This window comes from Rhincodon typus, chromosome 13 (assembly GCF_021869965.1).
Source record: "Rhincodon typus isolate 14 chromosome 13, sRhiTyp1.1, whole genome shotgun sequence".
Lineage (NCBI taxonomy): Eukaryota > Metazoa > Chordata > Chondrichthyes > Orectolobiformes > Rhincodontidae > Rhincodon > Rhincodon typus.
Window position 1 is genome coordinate 53,913,164 of NC_063344.1, and position 19,720 is coordinate 53,932,883.

The window sequence follows — 19,720 nt, forward strand, 5'->3', positions numbered from 1 at the left end:
GGTATCACATTGAAAGCAAATCCATCCATGCATAATTTCTGCAGTAGGGTCACTGGATAACAATTGCCTTTGGGAAACCTGTTTCACCTAAACAGATTGATTGAAGCTGATCTAAAATCTGCTGTGAATGTAACTGCTAATCCATCAAGTCAGCAACTTTCATGTTGTTTTAACCATTGACTAGAAAGTTTAAACCCAATTTTTTAAAACAGGTCGTGCATTCCATACATGGTAGTACATTCCTTTTTCCGGTGTGTTTCATAATGGGAGCTGTGCAGAAATGTAAACGTCTTGAATGATTAACCATTGTTCAACCCTTCATAAAACAAAATCTACAAGCCTTGTTCCCCACTTCACATGCCATTCATTTTGATTGAAAATGAAAAACAATATGAGAATTTGGATAGTTTGCAAGTTGCTTAACTGCTGCAGAGGAGCAGTTCTGAGGAAGGGTCTCTCGACTCAAAATATTAACTCTGATTTCTCTCCTCAAATGCTGCCAGACCTGCTGAGCTTTTCCAGCAAATTCTGTTTTGTTACAACATCCGCAGTTCTTTCAGGTTTTACTTAGCGTTGTTGCAAACCTTCCTTCAGATGGTAGGAGCAAACCCCTTTCTAGATTTGGCAGTGACTTAATGGATATTAAAGGTTCCGACCAGAGATGTGAAGAAGACCATTCGATTTTCAGGCCAGCACTCTCTCCTCAATAAATTTAGCCAAAGAAACACTGAGTTGGCCATTCATTCATTAAGCAATCATAGAATGCAACTGTTTGCCATGTTTGTCTCTTGTAAATTTGTGATGTGACAACTCCTTGGGGCCTTTTTATGAGTAATGTGAAGTTCTGTATAAATCCATTTGTCTATAAGATTTCAATAAGAGGAAAATGTGATTTCAATAGTTGTAAATATATATATAAAATATAGATTTTCATTTATCAGCTTCTAATAAACAGTCACAGATGCTGGCTTCTAATTGACAGCCCTGGGAATTTAGCTGGCTGCACTGACGATACGTTTCATTTAGTTTGAGAATGCTCTGATTATTATAAGTTAATGAGACTTCCAACTGCCTGATCCCTTTGCAATCAAATGGTGTAATCTGTTTCAAAGTGACTATCTTTAAAAATAAATTAAGGGAAGACGCATGACATTGAATCCAGAAAACTAAAATAAATAAAGCAAATAACAAAATACGCTCTGGGGGTTTGACACCCACTGCCGTTGTCTAAAACTCCTTGGATACGGGGTTGCTATGGCATAAAGTGCAAGCAGTGAACTGAACGAGAATGCTCCTAATTCAGAGATGCTGGAAAGGAAGGGTGTACTCATTATTGAAAATAATATAATTCCTGGGGAGTTTAAGATGATTGATTCAAACTTATCATGGTAGCAATCTCATTTAAGGGAATCTACACTTTTATTTGTTCCAATTTTTTTCTATACTATTTCTATGTCCCACCCAGACTTTCATGATAACATTGGAGAACATGTTTACTACCACCTTTGAACCTAATTCATAATTTATTTTTGTCATTTAGACTCGACTGGAATGGAATGGTAGTCATTTGGAGTGGTAAAACTGGATGCCACAGTAGACAGTGTATCTGCCACTTGCCTGTCCCCATTATGTTTTGAGCATGGCAGAGGATGTGATGGATGGCCTGTTTGCCTATGGACCAACTGAAGCTCTTTATTTAAGGATGATCTCCCACCACAGTTGGGATGCAACACAGTGAAGAAGGCCAGCATCGAGTGTTCAGCCTGCTAGGTGGCCTGCTGGCTGGCTCAGGGGAAGCTCTCTCTGCATGGGTCCCATATACCCATCAGAAGCTCCTCACTCCGCCTCTCACTATTGCCACCCTGCATCTCCCTTTCTTCCTTGCCCTGTCCACCCCAAACCCCAATACCTCTTTGCTGAGTTCTGACTCTGAACCTATCTTCATTTGGGCACCAGGGCTCCTTAATTACAGAGGGCTACCTGCATTTCCAGCATTGGCCATCCATCGCAATTGTGCCACTGGGATAAGAGGGTTGCTTGCCATTCGATTTCCTGGCAGCTCTCAGTGCCAGGACTTCATCTGAGACATTGGTAAAGTCTAACTCAATCTGATTAATGGCACAACAGCCAGGCAGAGTTGGGCTAACCTCAAATTTTACACTGTGGGCATAAGGTGTCTTGATCCCCAGACATCAGACTAACTCTAACACATTAAGAACAGAAAAACTAAGAGTAGACAATTCAGCCCCACCCCACCCCCTGCAAAGGCTGTGTGAGAAAACTGTTGCCTGTGAGTTTTTATCAGTGGCCAGAAGGTAGACTTGGCATCCCATTCACTAAGACAGGTAAGCTACTGAAGTGGAAGGGCTGATGTGAAGCTTTCCAGCAGGTTGCGCTGGGAGCATAGTGAAAGCAGCACTCCCCACAATGGAGGTGCCCCTTTCTTTATTTTTAAAATAAATAAAAAGGCCCTTGGAGTTTGTGGCTGTTCTAAGCTTTCCAGTTCCACGGCTATCTCTAGCTTCAGGCAGCTAAACTGTCCCCTGCTGCTTGTAGAGACCTGAAGGCAAACTAGAAAATCCCACTTGTCTCCACGAATAGGCCTTCAATAACTTATATTGTCTACTCGCTGCTTGTTAGCAAGGAGCCCTGTCACCCTGCCATCCAGCCTCTGAGAAAATTAGCATGGTAGGGGTGGGTTAAAGCTGGGGAACCAGCACACTGATCAATGGTACCACTTTTTAGTGCCCACCTACAATGAGGACTAAAATTCCCGTTCATAAAGTCAAGAGTTTGAATAACTGTATAGTTGCTCAGTCCTTACCTTTAGTTTACATCGTTCGTTATACTTCTTGACTATTTTATCCACATAATCATTGTGTTCTTAAAATGTGAAACAGTTTATGGAGTTCTTAAGAGACCATGGAAAGGCTACAGCATGAATAGAGCAATCAGCCCAATGGGTTTATTCTCTTTCAGCCCACCCCTGCACCCCCTCCACAATTAAGTCATCTGGAAGCTGCAAATTCAATTTAATTAACCTTTTGATGAAACGTTCTTCAAAGTTTCTCCCATCTGAACATGTTGAAAATTGCCTTACTGATACTGTTAATCTGTCAGACATTCACAAACTACACAATTCAAACTAGTTACAACTCATGAAAAACATTTTGAACAGGGTGAGTTTCACCTTCAGAGAAGCAAAATTGTGTGGTACGTCCTACTCCATTTTCTTTCAAATTCTTATCCTATGCGGTGTCACATGTTTTCTGCCCTGTTAAATTTGAAATTCACTGCTAATATTTGCACTTTCAATGGACACTCAATAGCCTTTTATAAATGCTTATATTTCCAGTATGAGGTGTTAGTTTTGTTTTGCAAGTTGTGGTTGTTGGCAATTGACCATTATGTTCTTTGTTATCATTTGATCTCTATCTATAGGTATGAGGCACTTGCTCCCTGCATGGATGAGGAACAGGGCTGCAGGAAGGATGAGGCACCATGGTCCAGCAGGCCATTCAAGAGTGGGGAGCAAAAAGACAGATTGTAGTTGTAGGGGATGCCATCGTCAGGGGGATAGACAGTATCCTTTGCTAGCAGGAGAGAGAATCCCGCATGGTGTGTTGCCTGCCCAGTGCCAGGGTGCGAGACATCTCTGACCGGCTTGAGAAGATACTAAAGAGGGAGGGGGAGGATCCAGTTGTTGTGGTCCACGTAGGTACCAACAACATAGGCAGGATGAGGAAAAAAGACCTGTTTCGGGATTATGAAAAGCTAGGAACAAAATTAAAAAACAGGTCTTCAAGGGTCATAATCTCTGGATTGCTGCCCGGGCCACGTGCAAATTGGCATAGGGAGGCGAGGATCAGGGAAGTAAACACGTGGCTAAAAAAGTGGTGTGGGAAAGAGGGTTTCCTTTTCATGGGGCAGTGGCATCAGTTCTGGGACAGGAGGAAACTATACCGCTGGGATGGACTCCACCTGAACAAGACTGGATCCAGTGTTCTGGCAAAAAGGGTAAATAGGGTGGTTAACAGGACTTTAAACTAGTAAGTAGGGGGGAAGGGAGAAGTGAGCATAGAGAGAGAATAACAATTAATGTAAGGCAAAGCAGCAGGTTAGCAGGTGACGAGGAAGCTTCAACTCCATTGAAAATTAGGAAAAAAGTTAAAGGGAAGGAGAACTCAAGAGCTACTAGTAATGGAGGTAATAGGACCCAAAAGGAAGGTGCAAAAACTGGCATAAGGACACTTTATCTGAATGCTCAGAGCATTCGTAACAAGGTGGATGAGTTGATGGTGCAAATCATGGCAAATGGGTATGATTTAGTGGCCATTACAGAGACATGGTTACAGGATGGTCATGACTGGGAGTTAAATATCCAGGGGTATCAAATTGTTCGGAAGGACAGACAGGAAGGTAAGGGAGGTGGTGTTGCTCTAATTTTTAAGGATGATATCAGAGCAGTAGTGAGAGATGATATAGGTTCTACTGAACAAAACGTTGAATCCATATGGGTGGAAATTAGGAATAGCAGGGAGAAGAAGTCACTGATAGGTGTGGTCTATAGGCCACCAAATAATGACAAATAATGGTGGGGCGGGCAATAAACATAGAAATAGCTAATGCATGTAAAAATGGGACAGCAGTTATCATCGGGGATTTTAATCTACATATCGATTGGTCAAACCAGGTCGGTCATGGCACCCTTGAAGGGGAGTTCGTAGATTGCATCCGCGATAATTTCCTTGAACAATATGTAATGGAACCTACGAGGGAGCAAGCTATCCTAGATCTAGTCCTGTGTAATGAGACAGGAATAATTAATGATCTCACAGTTAGGGATCCTCTCGGAAGGAGCGATCACAGTATGGTCTAATTTAAAATACAGATGGAGCGTGAGAAGGTTAAATCCAGTACCTATGCCCTGTGCTTAAACAAAGGAGACTATGAAGGAATGAGGGAGGAGTTAGCTAAGGTAGAATAGGAGCAAAAACTTTATGGTGGGTCAATTGAGGAACAGTGGAGGACTTTCAAAACAGTTTTTCACAGTGCTCAGCAGAAGTATATTCCAGTGATAAGGAAGAACTGTAGGAAAAGAGAGAGCCAGCCATGGATGTCTAAGGAAATAAAGGAAAGTATCAGATTGAAAAAAACACATACAAAAAAGCAAAGATTAGTGGGAAACTATTAGACTGGGAAATCTTTAAAGGCCAACAGAAAGCCACAAAAAAAGTTATAAAGAAAAGTAAGATAGATTATGAGAGTAAACGAGCTCAGAATATAAAAAACAGGCAGCAAAAGTTTCTAAAATATGTAAATCATAAAAGAGTGGCGAAGGTAAACATTGGTCCTTTAGAGGATGAGAAGGCCAATTTAATAACTGGGAATGAGGAAATAGCCGAGACATTAAACAGTTATTTTGTGTCGGTCTTCACAGTGGAAGATACAAATAACATGCCGAAAACTAATGGCAAGAAGGTTATAGCAGGTGAGGACCTAGAAACTATCATTATCACTAAGGAGGCAGTGCTGGGCAAGCTAATGGGGCTAAAGGTAGACAAGTCCCCTGGCCCTGATGAAATGTATCCCAGGATGAGGAAATAGCAAATGCACTAGTAATTATTTACCAAAATTCACTGGACTCTGGGGTGGTTCCCGTAGATTGGAAAACTGCCAATGTGACACCACTGTTTAAAAAAGGAAGTAGACAAAAAGCAGGTAACTATAGGCCAGTTAGCTTAACTTCGGTAGTGGGGAAAATGTTTGAATCTATCATTAAGGAAGAAATAGCAAGACATCTGGATATAAATTGTCCCATTGGAAACACCCAGCATGGGTTCATGAAGGGTAGGTCATGTTTAACTAATTTGGTGGAACTCTTTGAGGACATTACTTGCATGGTGGACAATGGGGAACCTGTGGATGCTGTGTATCTGGATTTCCAGAAGGCATTTGACAAGGTACCACACCAAAGGCTGCTACATAAGATAAAGTTGCATGGTATTACAGGTAATGTATTGGCATGGATAGAGGATTGGTTGGCCAGTAGAAAGCAAAGAGTAGGGGTAAATGAGTGTTTTTCTGGTTGGCGGTCAGTGGCTAGTGGTGTGCCTCAGGGATCAGTGTTGGGACCACAATTGTTTACAATTTACATAGATGATTTGGAGTTGGGGACTAAGTGTGGTGTGTCAAAATTTGCAGATGACACTAAGGTGAGTGGTAGAGCAAAGTGTGCAGAAGACACTGAAAGTCTGCAGAGGGATATAAATAGTCTAAGTGAGTGGGCAAAGGTCTGGCAGATGGAGCACAATGTTGATAAGTGTGAGGTCATCCATTTTGGTAGGAATAACAGCAAAATGGACTATGTTTTAAATGGTAAAAAATTGTAGCACGCTGCTATGCAGAGGAACTTGGGTGTCCTTGTGCATGAATCGCTAAAAGTAGGATTGCAGGTGCAGCAGGTAATTAAAAAGGCAAATGGAATTTTGTCTGCCATTGCTAGAGGGATGGAGTTTAAAAACAGGGAGGCTCTGCTGCAGCTGTATAGGGTCCTGGTGAGGCCACACCTGGAGTACTGTGTGCAGTTTTGGTCTCCTTACTTAAGAAGAGATATACTAGCACTGGAGGGGGTGCAGAGGAGATTCACTCGGTTGATTCCAGAGTTGAGAGGGTTGGATTATGAGGACAGATTGAGTAGACTGGGATTATACTCATTGGAATTCGGAAGAATGGGGGGAGATCTTATAGAAACATATGAGATTATGAAGAGAAGAGATAAGGTGGAGGCAGGGAGGTTGTTTCCGCTAGCAGGTGAAACTAGGACTAGAGGGCATCGCCTCAAAATAAAGGGAAGCAGATGTAGGACTGAGGTCAGGAGGAACTTCTTCACCCAAAGGGTTGTGAATCTGTGGAATTCCCTGCCCAGTGAAGCGGTTGAAGCTACGTCACTGAATGTTTTTAAAGCAAGGCTCGATAAATTTTTGAACAGTAAATGAATTAAGGGTTATGGTGAGTGGGCAGGTAAGTGGAGCTGAGTCTCAAAAAGATCAGCTATGATCTTATTAAATGGCGGGGCAGGCTCGAGGGGCCAGATGGCCTACTCCTGCTCCTAGTTCTTATGTCCTTACAGTTGTGATGGGTGGTTGGCGGTTGGGGGGGCGGGGGTGGTGGGGGGTGGGGGAGAGGTGAGCGGGGCCTTTTGGTACATTGGGTGTCGTCCCTGCCTCCAAACCAGAAGCACCAAGTTCAAGTTGAACCTCAGGCAAAGGGAGATGAATTTGATGAGTATCAACTTGCAAATGCTCCTGCCACATGCCAGTTGCAGCTGGAAAGATGAGGAGAGCTTCCTGGTCAGCCTTGTGAAGGAAGGAAAGTTATAGCTTCTGTCGTCACTCGCCATAGCTCCAGAGTGTAACACACATGCAAGAATACAATTTGCCACAGCAACTTGGGGAATCTTATACGGATTTACGATGTAGATAATGATGAGATTTGTAACAGATTGGACCTGTCTTGGTTCAGAGAGCATCTCGCACCATCGTTTGATTTTGCCAGGCAGAGAGAGAAATTTCTCCTGGGCAGTACTGAGTTACTCAATGGGAAACCAACTTGTTTCATTAATATTCAGTTTCCTATCATACCTAACAAGCTGGAGGTCGAGAAATCTTGAATGGAAATCAGAGTGGTTACTTTGCAATTTCAGCTTGCTGCTTGCTCCATGATGTGAAGAACTAAACAGCATCTTGGAATGACCCATTGGCACCAGCTGCTGACACCCCACATCCATGGATATTGGCATCCAACATTTGCAAAGTCCTCATGATCATCATGGCACCTTTCCATTATAGTTGCAGGAAACATAGACTCACATTGCAGAGCACACTTGCAGGGTATTGGAAGGCTGCTGCAAGGACACTTTGCCCATTGACAGGCCCCCAGCTCACAGATTGGACCAAATTACATTTCACAAATGCCCACTTTCTCTGTTAGCACTCACTCACTTAGCACCTACTTGCATGCTCACAGCATCCATGTGTTGCTTTACCTGGCCTGCCAAGCTGGTTAGCAACTTGGCTATTCAGCCAGAGGCAAAGTCTATTGACACTGTCCTATCGATGAGCTCCTTAGCACAGACATACAGGCAGCCACTTGTCATGCTTTATCAGAAGAGATCCACGCGCAGTGGTGTACCACAAGCAGGGCCCGGGACAGGATGATAAATTATGGCCAATAACCAGGACTGTAGAAGGCCTCTGTATTTGGTTTGAGTGTAGGGCAACTATGTACAAGCTGTGGGCGGGCTGAGGCCAGAGACCCTTCCATGAGCAGCACTGCAGCCTTTGATTTCTGTCTCTAGCCCTGCCCACAAGGATTAGTGCTTGGCCCCCAGCTCTTCACAACCTTTGTAAGTGGTTTGGATGTGGGACCAATTGTAATATTTCCAATTTGCAGATGATACAACACTTGGTGATAATAAGAGTTATGGAGAGGATGCGATTGGACTTCAAGGGTAAATTAGGCAGGTTGAGTGACTGTGCATGACCTTTGAAGGTGGAATATAATGTGGAAAATGTGGAGTTATCCACTTTGGTATGAAAAAACAAGAATGTAGGGTATTTCTTCAATGGTGAGAGATTGAAAAGTGCTGATGTCGAAAAGACACCTTGGTATCGGTTCTGGGTCCTGTTTCCTTTGTCATGTATATAAATGATTTGGATGAGGTTATAGAAGACATAGATAGTAAGTTTGTGGATGACACAAAAATTGGTGGCATTGTAGACAGTGAAGAAGATTTTCTAAGATTACAAAGAGATCTTGAGGAAATGGGTCTTTGACTGAAACATGGCAGATGGAGTTCAATCTGAAGTATTGCATTTGGTATAGCAACAAGCGTAGGGCTTATACAATTAATGGTAGGGCCTTGGGTAGTTTTGTAGAATAGAGGGACCTAGAGGTGCAGGTACATAATTCTTTAAAGTTTGTGTCACATATATGTAGGATGGTTGAAAAGACATTAGCATGCTTGTCTTCATTGTTCAGTCCTTTGAGTATAGGAGTTGGGACATTATGTTGAGGTTGTATAGTACATTGGCAAGGCTGCTCCTGGAGTACGGTGTCCAGTTCTGGTCACCCAGTTATAGGAAGGATATTATTAAGCTGAAGAGGGTTCAGAAGAGATCTATGAGGATGTTGCTGGGTATGGAAAGTTTGAGTTATAAGGAAAGGCTGGATAGGCTGGGACTTTTTTACCCTGGAGTGTAGGAGGTTGAGAGGTGACCTGATAGAAAGTTATAAAATAATGAGAGGTATAGGTAGGGTTGATGCAGTCGTCTTTTCCCTAAGATGGGGAATTTCAAGATTAGAGGGCACATTTTTAAGCTGAGAGGAGAGAGATTTTAAAAAGACATGAGGCAATTTTTTTTTACACAGAAGTTGGTTCACATGTGGGATGAACTTCCTGAGGAAGTGGTGGATGCAGGTTCAATTACAATGTTTAAAAGACATTATGATGGATATATGAATGGGAAAGGTTTGGAGGGATATGGGCCAGGAGCAGGCAAGTGAGACTAGTTTAGTTTGGGATTATGTTTGGCATGGACTGGTTGGACCGAAGTGCCTGTTTCCATGCTGTATGACTATGACTCTAAGTCACTGATCGCTAGTATGTAGGTGCAGCAAGCAATTCAAAACGTGAACAATATGTATGCTTTAATTGCAAGAGGATTCAATTGCAGGAACAAACAAACCATGACTTGGTTGTATAGAACACTGTTCAGACTTTACACGGTATTATTTGCAGTCCTAGTCTCCTTGCCTAAGGAAGGTTATATTTGCCATTGAGGTTCATCAGATTGATTCCTGTGATGGTGGGCTGTCCTATAAGGAAATATTAAGGAGATTCTCCTTTATCCTCTAGGGTTTACAAGAATGAAAGACGTTTTTGCTGTATAATTCTTAAAATGGATAGACAGAGAAGATGCAGAAAGGATATTTTCTCTGATTGTGGGGTCTAGAACCAGGGTACTTTGTCACAGAATAAAGGGCAAGCCGTTTAGGACTGAGGTGAAAAAGAATGTACTCCAAGGGTAGTGAATCTTTGGAATTCTCAATCCCAGAGGTCTGTGTCAGTTTAGCCATTAAGTAAGTTCAAGACGAAGATGGATAGATTTTCTAGTTTCTAGTGACACCAAGGGTCATAGGAATAGCATGGCACTACGGCATGAGTTAAATGTTCAGTGGTGATCTGGAATGGTGGAGCATGCTCAAGGAGCTGAATGGCTTACGGCTGCTCTTATTGTTCTAGGAACATGCTAGTCAAATCAAAACTGACCGGTGCCAAAAATATACAGTGCGGCAAATGTCATAAACATCCGAAGATATTCTAGATGGAGCGCAGATGTAGGTCTAGCTTGTCTTGCGTGAGTCAGCACGTTAAGTAATTACTCAAAGTACCACACATATTTGCTGGACATAAATCTAGAAATTATGCTATGATGTGTTGTTAAATTCATGCTTAATTTTGAAACTTTACTGAAGGAGATGTATTGAAAAACTGCATACTGAATGGTGGTTGCCATTCAAGTAAATATACACAAAAGCTACATGTACCAGTATAACATGTGAATTGATTCAAAAAACTAAAAGTAATTCATTGTCAAAATGACAGCCAATGCTGCCAAATCTTGGGCAATCAACATTTTCTTTATCGGCCAACTGTGATCTTTGAGGAAATGTGTTAGAAAATTTGTTCAAATGGTAGTACTGAGTGGGCTGTTATGGGGTTAGGATCAATACTATTTCTGAATAAGGTCATTATCGTGGATTCAGAAACTCGATGCAGATTTCTTAGATGACAGCAATGCATAAGGTCATTTAAGGGACTCTTAGATAAGCACTTAAAAATAAGGAATGGAGAGATATGGACCAAGGGCAGGCAGAAGAGATTAGTTTAATTTGGTGTCATGTTTGGCACAGATTTGTGGGCTGAAGGGCCCATTCCTGTGCTGTACAGTTCTATGTTCTGTGCTCTAAGTAGGGGGCAAGCAAATTGGAAGAAGTAGATGCGATGGAATTGTGATGCACACAATTTCATTAAGGAAGTGAATATATGTGACAGAACAGATTCAGTGCCGAATGTATCCAATCAACGGGGAGCAGCAGTAATCAACACCAAAATAGTATTGAACCACACCAGCTAAAACAAGAAGATCCAACTCAGAACTGAGAGTACTCAGTATAAAAGGCCCCAGTTAGACTGCAACTCAAATACCTTTTCTAGTCTAGTTACAAAGAAACAAGAAAACTAAAATAATCCAATGAAGAGCCACAAGATTAAACCTTGTGTCAAAGTCTGATGAGGTATTGAACAAGGCAGGAAAATCTTTGGTGTTTCAATGTCTTTGACATAATCTTTCATGTGTATTTAAGACAGCAAAACCTGCATAAAAGATAAAGCCAGAATGTTACCTCAAATTAAATAGTGGGAATTGAACAAGGCAGGTTCAAACTGGTTTTGGGACTGTTGACTTGAAGTTCAATTTCCCACAAAGGGTAATTATACTTAAAATATACTCCCAGACATAGAAGTAAGGGAATAATTAACAAAAACAATTGAATAGAGATGTTGGAATATTTTAGTTGTTGAAGTAAGCTAGTAATAGTCTTTCTCAATTGGAAAAATGTTGTCACCTTATGAAATAGCAATTTCTAGATATGATCAACTCATCTGATAGTATAGTAATAGTCAAAATTTCAATTATTTTTGATTATTTGAAAACAGATGATTGTAATATGAGAAATAAACATTCGGTATAAATCACAGTTCAAGCTAATCGTTTTCACTTCTGGCAAGCTCTTTCAAATTGAGATGCCTATAATATATATTGCACACAGTTCACACAAACTTTTTTTTATTACAGGTGAGATTTGTGCTTTTAAAATCCACGGGCAGGATGTGCCTTTTGAAGCTGTGGTGTTAAACAGAACATCTGGGGAAGGTCTGATACGTGCAAAGAGTCAAATTGATTGTGAACTTCAGAAAGAGTACACATTCATCATTCAGGCATATGACTGTGGAGCCAGACCTAGTGGAACTTACTGGAAAAAATCACACAAGTGGGTAACCTGCCCCTAACAAAGTCAGAATCAGTTTGTTACTTTTCTGACATATTGGTGAGAAGATTGATTGTTTATAAGTATAGGAAATGGACTGGGTGTAGCCTTGCCAGATTTTAAGCTGACCAATTCTATTGATTTCTTGTATGGTGCATGATTTTGATTTCAAAAGACGTCCTGGAAACTTAATGGTGAAAGCAACTTTGATATAATTATGCTAAATGAGTGATGACAAATGAGCAGCACACTTCACACCCATGGATATAGATAATGTCAAATAATAGACACCACAGTTCAAGACGTGTATAAAGTTGTAAAATAATGTACCTATACACACAGTTCTGATGCAGCAGATGTTGTACAGTTGTTAAAGGTGTGGGCTTCAGAGTATTGAGTAATATATAGTCATTTAGAATCTAATTTTACAATTTTTATAGGATTACACAGGATAAATGGCACAGAAACACACCATTTGGCCCATGCAGTCATTGCCATTGTTTGCTGCCCACTGAAAGAAATTCCCATCTAAATATTGATGATCTCTACCTTTTGCTTCAATTGTGTATCTAGTTTGTGGTTCTTACCACTCTTTAGGTGACAATGTAACTTTTGAATTTCCTATTGGATTTCTTGGTGACTATCTTCTAATGATGAGCTCTCGTTATACTCTTCTCCACCAAAAGAAACATTCTTTTTTGTATGCTTGCCACCAAAACCTTTTAGAATTTTAAAGACCTTTCAAGTCACCCCAAACCACATGTTTTCAAGAGGGAAGAGATCCAGCCTGTAATTTGTCTCCCGCAAAGTATACCCACACATAGAATTGCAAAATTGTTATGGTGCATAAGGAGGCAATTCAGCTCATTCTGCATGCACTGGCTCCTGAAATGAGAATCAGTACCTTGTGCCAACCTCTTGCTTTTTCACCATGTTCTTGCACATTATTTTTAATCAAATAATCTTTCAAAGGCTCTCTTCGCTGCCTAAATTGAACCAGCCTCCACCACACTCCCAGGCACTGCATTCCATACCCCAATTACTCATCGAGTGACAAACTTTTCCCTCACTTTACCCTTGCTTCTTTTGGAAATCACTTTATTTCTACACCCTCTCATTCTTGTTCTTTTTATGAGCTGGAACAATTTCTCCCTGTTCACTCTATATAGCCCACTCGTGATTTTGAAATTCTGATTCATTTATGCTTTCAGTCTTGTAAATCTTCTGTGCACCTTTTTCAGTGTCACATCCTTCTTATAGCATAGAGACGTGACCCATCCACAGCAGTCTCAATAAATGTATCATTAATAGCCAGGAAGGCCGAGTGAAAAAGGACTGCCCATGTAATAAACACTCACTTTGTAATAAAAATCAGACAAAAAATTCTAATTAAAATAGTGATATCAATGTTTTGGAGAAACTATTGAAGCCAATACTGTGTACAAATTAATCTAAATTGCACATTTGAAGCAGAAGTGCCACGAGCTTCATGATGAGATCTCCACTGATATTCAGCAGCCTGTCTCACGACAGATGCTAGCTTACCTGCTGACTGTTTCTGGTGTTTTCCTGTTTTTCCCATGCCTCATTATATCAAGTTCAGTGTAGCAGCTGTCAGGATCTACTGAACATGAAAGGATATTAAAATAAATAATTCTTTGTAATTTTTTGATTCGTATAAAAAAATTACAGGAGTCCTAATTGTGCTTGTCATCACTGGTTACCACTAAATTATTTGCTGATCTGGAATAAGAATTCAAAATTTCTCTTAATCTTCATTTGCCAAGACTCTCCATTTTATTTCAAATGTCTGCTGACTTAACTGACATTAGAGCAGTTTTTCCGCCGACTCTGCCTCCGCGCTTACTTCTTCAACCGTGAGCCTAACCCTCCCTCTACTGACCCCTTCTCCTGCCTCCAACACACCCCCTCCTCCTGGACACCACCCCAAGGCCTCCTACCCTCCCTCGACCTCTTCATCTCCAACTGCCGTCGAGACATCAATCGCCTCAACCTCTCCACCCCTCTCACCCACTCCAACCTCTCCCCCACAGAACGTGCAGCCCTCCGCTCCCTCCACTCCAATCCCAACCTCACCATAAAACCTGCGGACAAGGGAGGTGCAGTTGTAGTATGGCGCACGGGCCTCTACATTGCCGAGGCCAGATGCCAACTCTCCGACACCTCCTCCTACCGCCCACTTGATCATGACCCCACCCCCGAGCACCAAACCATCATCTCTCAAACCATCCACAACTTCATCACCACAGGTGACCTCCCACCCACAGCCTCCAACCTCATCGTTCCCCAACCCCGCACCGCCCGCTTCTATCTCCTTCCCAAAATCCACAAACCTGACTGCCCTGGTCGACCCATTGTCTCCGCCTGCTCCTGCCCCACCCAACTTATCTCCACCTATCTCGACTCCATTTTCTTCCCCTTGGTCCAGGAACTCCCTACCTATGTCCGTGACACCACCCACGCCCTCCACCTCCTCCAGAACTTCCCATTCCCCGGTTCCCAACACCTCATCTTTACCATGGACATCCAGTCACTATACATCTGCATTCCCCATATAGATGGCCTAAAGGCCCTCCGCTTCTTCCTGTCCCGCAGGCCCGACCAGTCCCCCTCCACTGACACCCTCATCCGCTTAGCCGAACTTGTCCTCACCCTCAACAACTTCTCTTTCAATTCCTTCCACTTTCTACAGACAAAGGGGGTGGCCATGGGTACCCACATGGGCCCAAGCTATGCCTGCCTCTTTGTAGGTTACGTGGAACAATCCCTCTTCCGTACCTACACTGGCCCTAAACCCCACCTCTTCCTCCGTTACATTGATGACTGTATTGGTGCCGCCTCATGCTCCCTCGAGGAGCTCGAACAGTTCATCCACTTCACCAACACCTTCCACCCCAACCTTAAGTTCACCTGGACCATCTCTAACACCTCTGTCACCTTCCTGGACCTCTCTGTCTCCATCTTGGGCAACCACCGAGATACCGATATCCATTTCAAGCCCACCGACTCCCACAGCTACCTAGAATACACCTCCTCCCACCCACCTTCCTGCAAAAATGCCATCCGCTATTCCCAATTCCTTCACCTCCGCCGCATCTGCTCCCAGGATGAGGCATTCCACTCCCGTACATCTCAGTTGTCCTCGTTTTTCAAGGACCGCAACTTCCCCCCCTCAGTGGTCGAGAACGCCCTCGACCATGTCTCCCGCATTTTCCGCAACTCATCCCTCACACCCCGTCCCCGCAATAACAACCAAAAAAGAATCCCCCTCGTCCTCACGTACCACCCCACCAACCTCCGGATCCAACGCATCATCCTCCGACACTTCCGCCATCTGCAATCCGACCCCACCACCAAAGACATTTTTCCCTCCCCACCCTTATCTGCTTTCCGGAGGGACCACTCTCTCCGTGACTCCCTTGTCCACTCCACACTCCCCTCCAGCCGCACCTCACCCGACACTTTTCCCTGCAACCGCAGAAAGTGCTACACCTGCCCCCATACCTCCCCCTCACCCCCATCCCAGGCCTCAAGAAGACTTTCCACATCAAGCAGATGTTCACCTGCACACCTGCTAATGTGGTATACTGCATCCGCTGTACCCGTTGTGGCCTCCTCTACATCGGGGAAACCAAGCGGAGGCTTGGGGATCACTTTGCAGAACACCTACGCTCGGTTCACAATAAACAACTGCACCTCCCAGTCACGAACCATTTCAACTCCCCCTCCCATTCCTCAGACGACATGTCCATCCTGGGCCTCCTGCGGTGCCACAATGATGCCACCCGAAGGTTGCAGGAACAGCAACTCATATTCCGCTTGGGAACCCTGCAGCCCAACGGTATCAATGTGGACTTCACAAGCTTCAAAATCTCCCCTCCCCCTACCGCATCCCAAAACCAGCCCAGCTCGTCCCCGCCTCCCTAACCTGTTCTTCCTCCCACCTATCCCTTCCTCCCACCTCAAGCTGCACCCCCATTTCCTACCTACTAACCTCATCCCGCCCCCTTGACCTGTCCGTCCTCCCTGGACTGACCTATCCCCACCCTAACTCCCCACCTACACTCACCTTTACTGGCTCCATCCCCGCCTCTTTGACCTGTCTGTTTCCTCTCCACCTATCTTCTCCTCTATCCATCTTCTATCCGCCTCCCCCTCTGTCCCTAGTTATTTCAGAACCCCCTTCCCCTCCCCCATTTCTGATGAAGGGCCTAGGCCCAAAACGTCAGCTTTCCTGCTCCTATGATGATGCTTCGCCTGCTGTGTTCATCCAGCTCTACACCTTGTTATCTTAGAATACTTTAACACAGGTTGTCTGTACAGCATTGGCAAAGAGAGATCAGTGTTCTTCAGGAAAAATGTAACCTCAACTTGCTTTCGCCATTTAGGATTTTTCTTTAAGAACCTAATCATCAATAGAATCTCTGAGTAAGGGAGATGCATTTGTCTAAATTCCAATTAAGTGTAAATAGTTCTTGCCTATTGCATTATCTGTATTTTTAAGTTGCTTTATTATATGCAACTTTATTTCATTTCTTCGCAACATCTTGGGTAATTGTGTGGAGCCAAACCTTTCATAGAAAATAAGAATTCTTTCTGAAGCATTACCAATGACATTTTGATTTATGCGTATAAATTTCTGTCCATTTCTTGTTGTATAAAATAAGATGTAAACCGGTATAAGACATTAGTAAATGGAAAGCTAAAAGTGTTGTGATCTGTTTGCAGGGCAGTAGTGCACATTCAAGTGAATGACGTCAATGAATACACACCAACATTTAAAGAGACAATATACAAAGGTGTGATCACAGAAGGGAAACTGTATGACAACATATTGCAGGTGGAAGCTGTGGATGAGGATTGCTCTCCACAATATAGCCAGATTTGCAATTATGAAATTGTCACACCTGATGTGCCATATGCTATTGACAGGAATGGTAAGTTCCAACAAATTAAATATACTGTATTTCTTTGTTATAAGTGGAGCAACTGTCCCCTTGTTTCACAAGAGTTTCACCATATCGTCTTCCTCTTAAAATTTTCAATGTGTTTTGATTTCTGCCCTGCTGCCGCACATCTTGAATGAATGAATGACCAAGCGAAACTTCAAGTTAGGATGAGCAAAGGGCAAGATACGAGGAACTCAGAGTGATTCAGCAGAGTGGCAGCACTTTTCCCCCTCCCTGTACGAGAAGATGAAAAACCTGATCCTGTACCTTTCCATATGAATTTGTTGCCACACTTTCCTACCCTCCAGAATTAGCCTTTATTTACAAAAATTTCATTGGTACCTTGGTGCAATGAGATAATTCAAGCTTGAATTCCAAAGTTTTTCAAAATTCTATTTCTTAAAATTTTGAAGCTTGTAATGTGAATAAAAATTCCAATGAGGGATTCTTTAAACTTTCAAAACTCAGTGTGTCTTGATTAAGAAGATAATCATGAGGGGTATAGACAGGTGTAATTGTAGGGGGATTTCAAGACTAGGGGGTACATTTTTAAGGTGAGAGGAGAGAGATTTAAAAAAGACATGAGGAGCAAATATTTTACGCAGGGTGGTTCGTGTGAGAAATGAACTTCCCGAGGAAGTGGTAAATGTGGGCACAATTACAATGTTTTAAAAACATTTGGATAACTGCACGAATAGGAAAGGTTTAGAGGAATATGGGGCAGGAGCAGACAGGTGGGACCAGTTCTGTTTGGGATTACGTTCGGAATGGACTAGTTGGACTAGTGTCCGTTTTCATGCTGTATGACTGTATGCCTCGTAGAGGGAGGAGGAATTTGTCATCACATGAAATGAGATGCAAAATCAGGTGCAGATGTAGGTGATTGTACCTGGAAGAAAATAGCATGAAAAATCTGTGAGACAGGAGTAAACAAAAGAGAACATCTTCATAGTATGAGCAGGAGCACTGTGAAGACGTGGGTGTAGGAGAGGCCGATTCCACTTAATAACCATGAAATATCACCAGCAATTTCCTCATGAATTAATTTGTAACACATAGTTAAGTAATTTATCTGTAATATTGTGATGGTTTTCATTACTTTTTGCAATATTGGGTGTACGTGAACATATGTGATGTAACAAACAAAGTCAGACAGAGAGGAGATGTTTAAAATGATAATGCAGTCTGAACTAACCTGTGACCAATGATTTACTTCCTGGAACAAATTTATCAAAAGGACCCCTTCTGCTTTTAAGTATTGAGCTTCACAGACTTGTTTTTAACAACAATATTTAAGTTTGAAAATTATTACAATAACAATATATTTCCTTTGCTCATGCATTGGGTATTGCGGGGAAGGCTGATATATTTTCTCATCCTTTTCCCTTGAGGAGACATTTTTCTGTTATTGTAAAAGCAATAATTCCGGTTTTTTTTGTCAGGCAACATTAGGAATACTGAGAAGTTGAGCTATGATGAACAGCACCAATACAAGTTTATGGTTACAGCATATGATTGTGGTCAGAAAAAAGCGGCAGAAAATGTGTTAGTTCACATTGAAATTAAGCCAGTTTGTAAGCCAGGTTGGCAAGGTAAGGATGTTTAATGTATTTCTGCATTGTTAGCACTGCTTCCAAATACTGCAGAAAATCACAGTGGAATGAAAAATATTACAGATCTGATTAATGTTGTCATTATATCAAAGAGATAATGTTGACATACGCAATTTTTAGTGTGTCTAAAATATTCAACATTGTAATTGCATATTTTTCAGTTGTGAACTGACCACAGTGTATTAAGAATAAATCCAGATGTAGCCAAATCATTACCATTGAATTTTATCTTCACTTGCTTCTTTAATGCTTATTTCCCTTCAAACTCTCACTCAAAGAGGTGATTAGCAGATCACATGACTAAGCATGATAGATTCCCTCTTTGAATTGATTATATATAATCTCTTTCCTTGACACATCATAAGGAACGTGACGAGCATTATCAAACAAAATTTGACAAAACGCAATATATAATCAAATGATGAAAAGCTTGATCAAACAGGTAAACTTTAAGGAATATTGTAAAAGAGGAAAGAAGAAGAGAAAGGTGGACAAGATTTATGTAGGAAACTCCAGAGCTTAGGGCCGCGACAGCTAATGGCATGGCTTCAGTGGTGGAGCAGTTAATATGGCAGAGTTCAAGAGGCCAGAATTAGAGGAACATAGAGATTTGCTTGGGGTGGAGACAGCACTGAAAAATGAGAGTCATATAAGAGATGGGGAGGGATGTGGCCATAGAAGGATGTCGAGCAAAGTTGAGAATTTTCAAGTAAAGATGTTGTTTAACTAGGGGCCAATATAGATCATTGAACACAGGGAAGATGGTGAGTGGTACTTGTTGAGAGTTCAGACACAAATACCAGAATTTTGAATGACCTCAATTTTGTGGAAGGGCGAACTCAAGGGGCTGGCTAAGAATGGAATTGGAAGAGTCATATCTAGATGTATATGATGTTCATACATTGAGTAACAGAGAAGGGTTTCAGCAGTAAATAAGGTGAGACAGGAGCAGAGTTGGTGATGTTATAGAATGAAAATAAGCGCTCTTAGTAATAGTGTGAAATATGTTGCAGAAGCTGATCT

At 42.2% G+C, this 19,720-nt stretch overlaps 1 protein-coding gene across 1 annotated transcript in view; it reads left to right on the top strand.

Annotated features, from left to right (window-relative positions):
* The window catches only part of clstn2a (calsyntenin 2a), a 353,207-nt gene that overhangs the window by 213,297 nt on the left and 120,190 nt on the right, over positions 1–19,720 (top strand). The window contains exons 4-6 of the mRNA XM_048604120.1: positions 11,922–12,117; positions 16,864–17,072; positions 18,527–18,676. Of these exons, the coding sequence (XP_048460077.1) occupies positions 11,922–12,117; positions 16,864–17,072; positions 18,527–18,676 (555 nt within the window). The remainder of the gene's footprint in view (positions 1–11,921; positions 12,118–16,863; positions 17,073–18,526; positions 18,677–19,720) is intronic.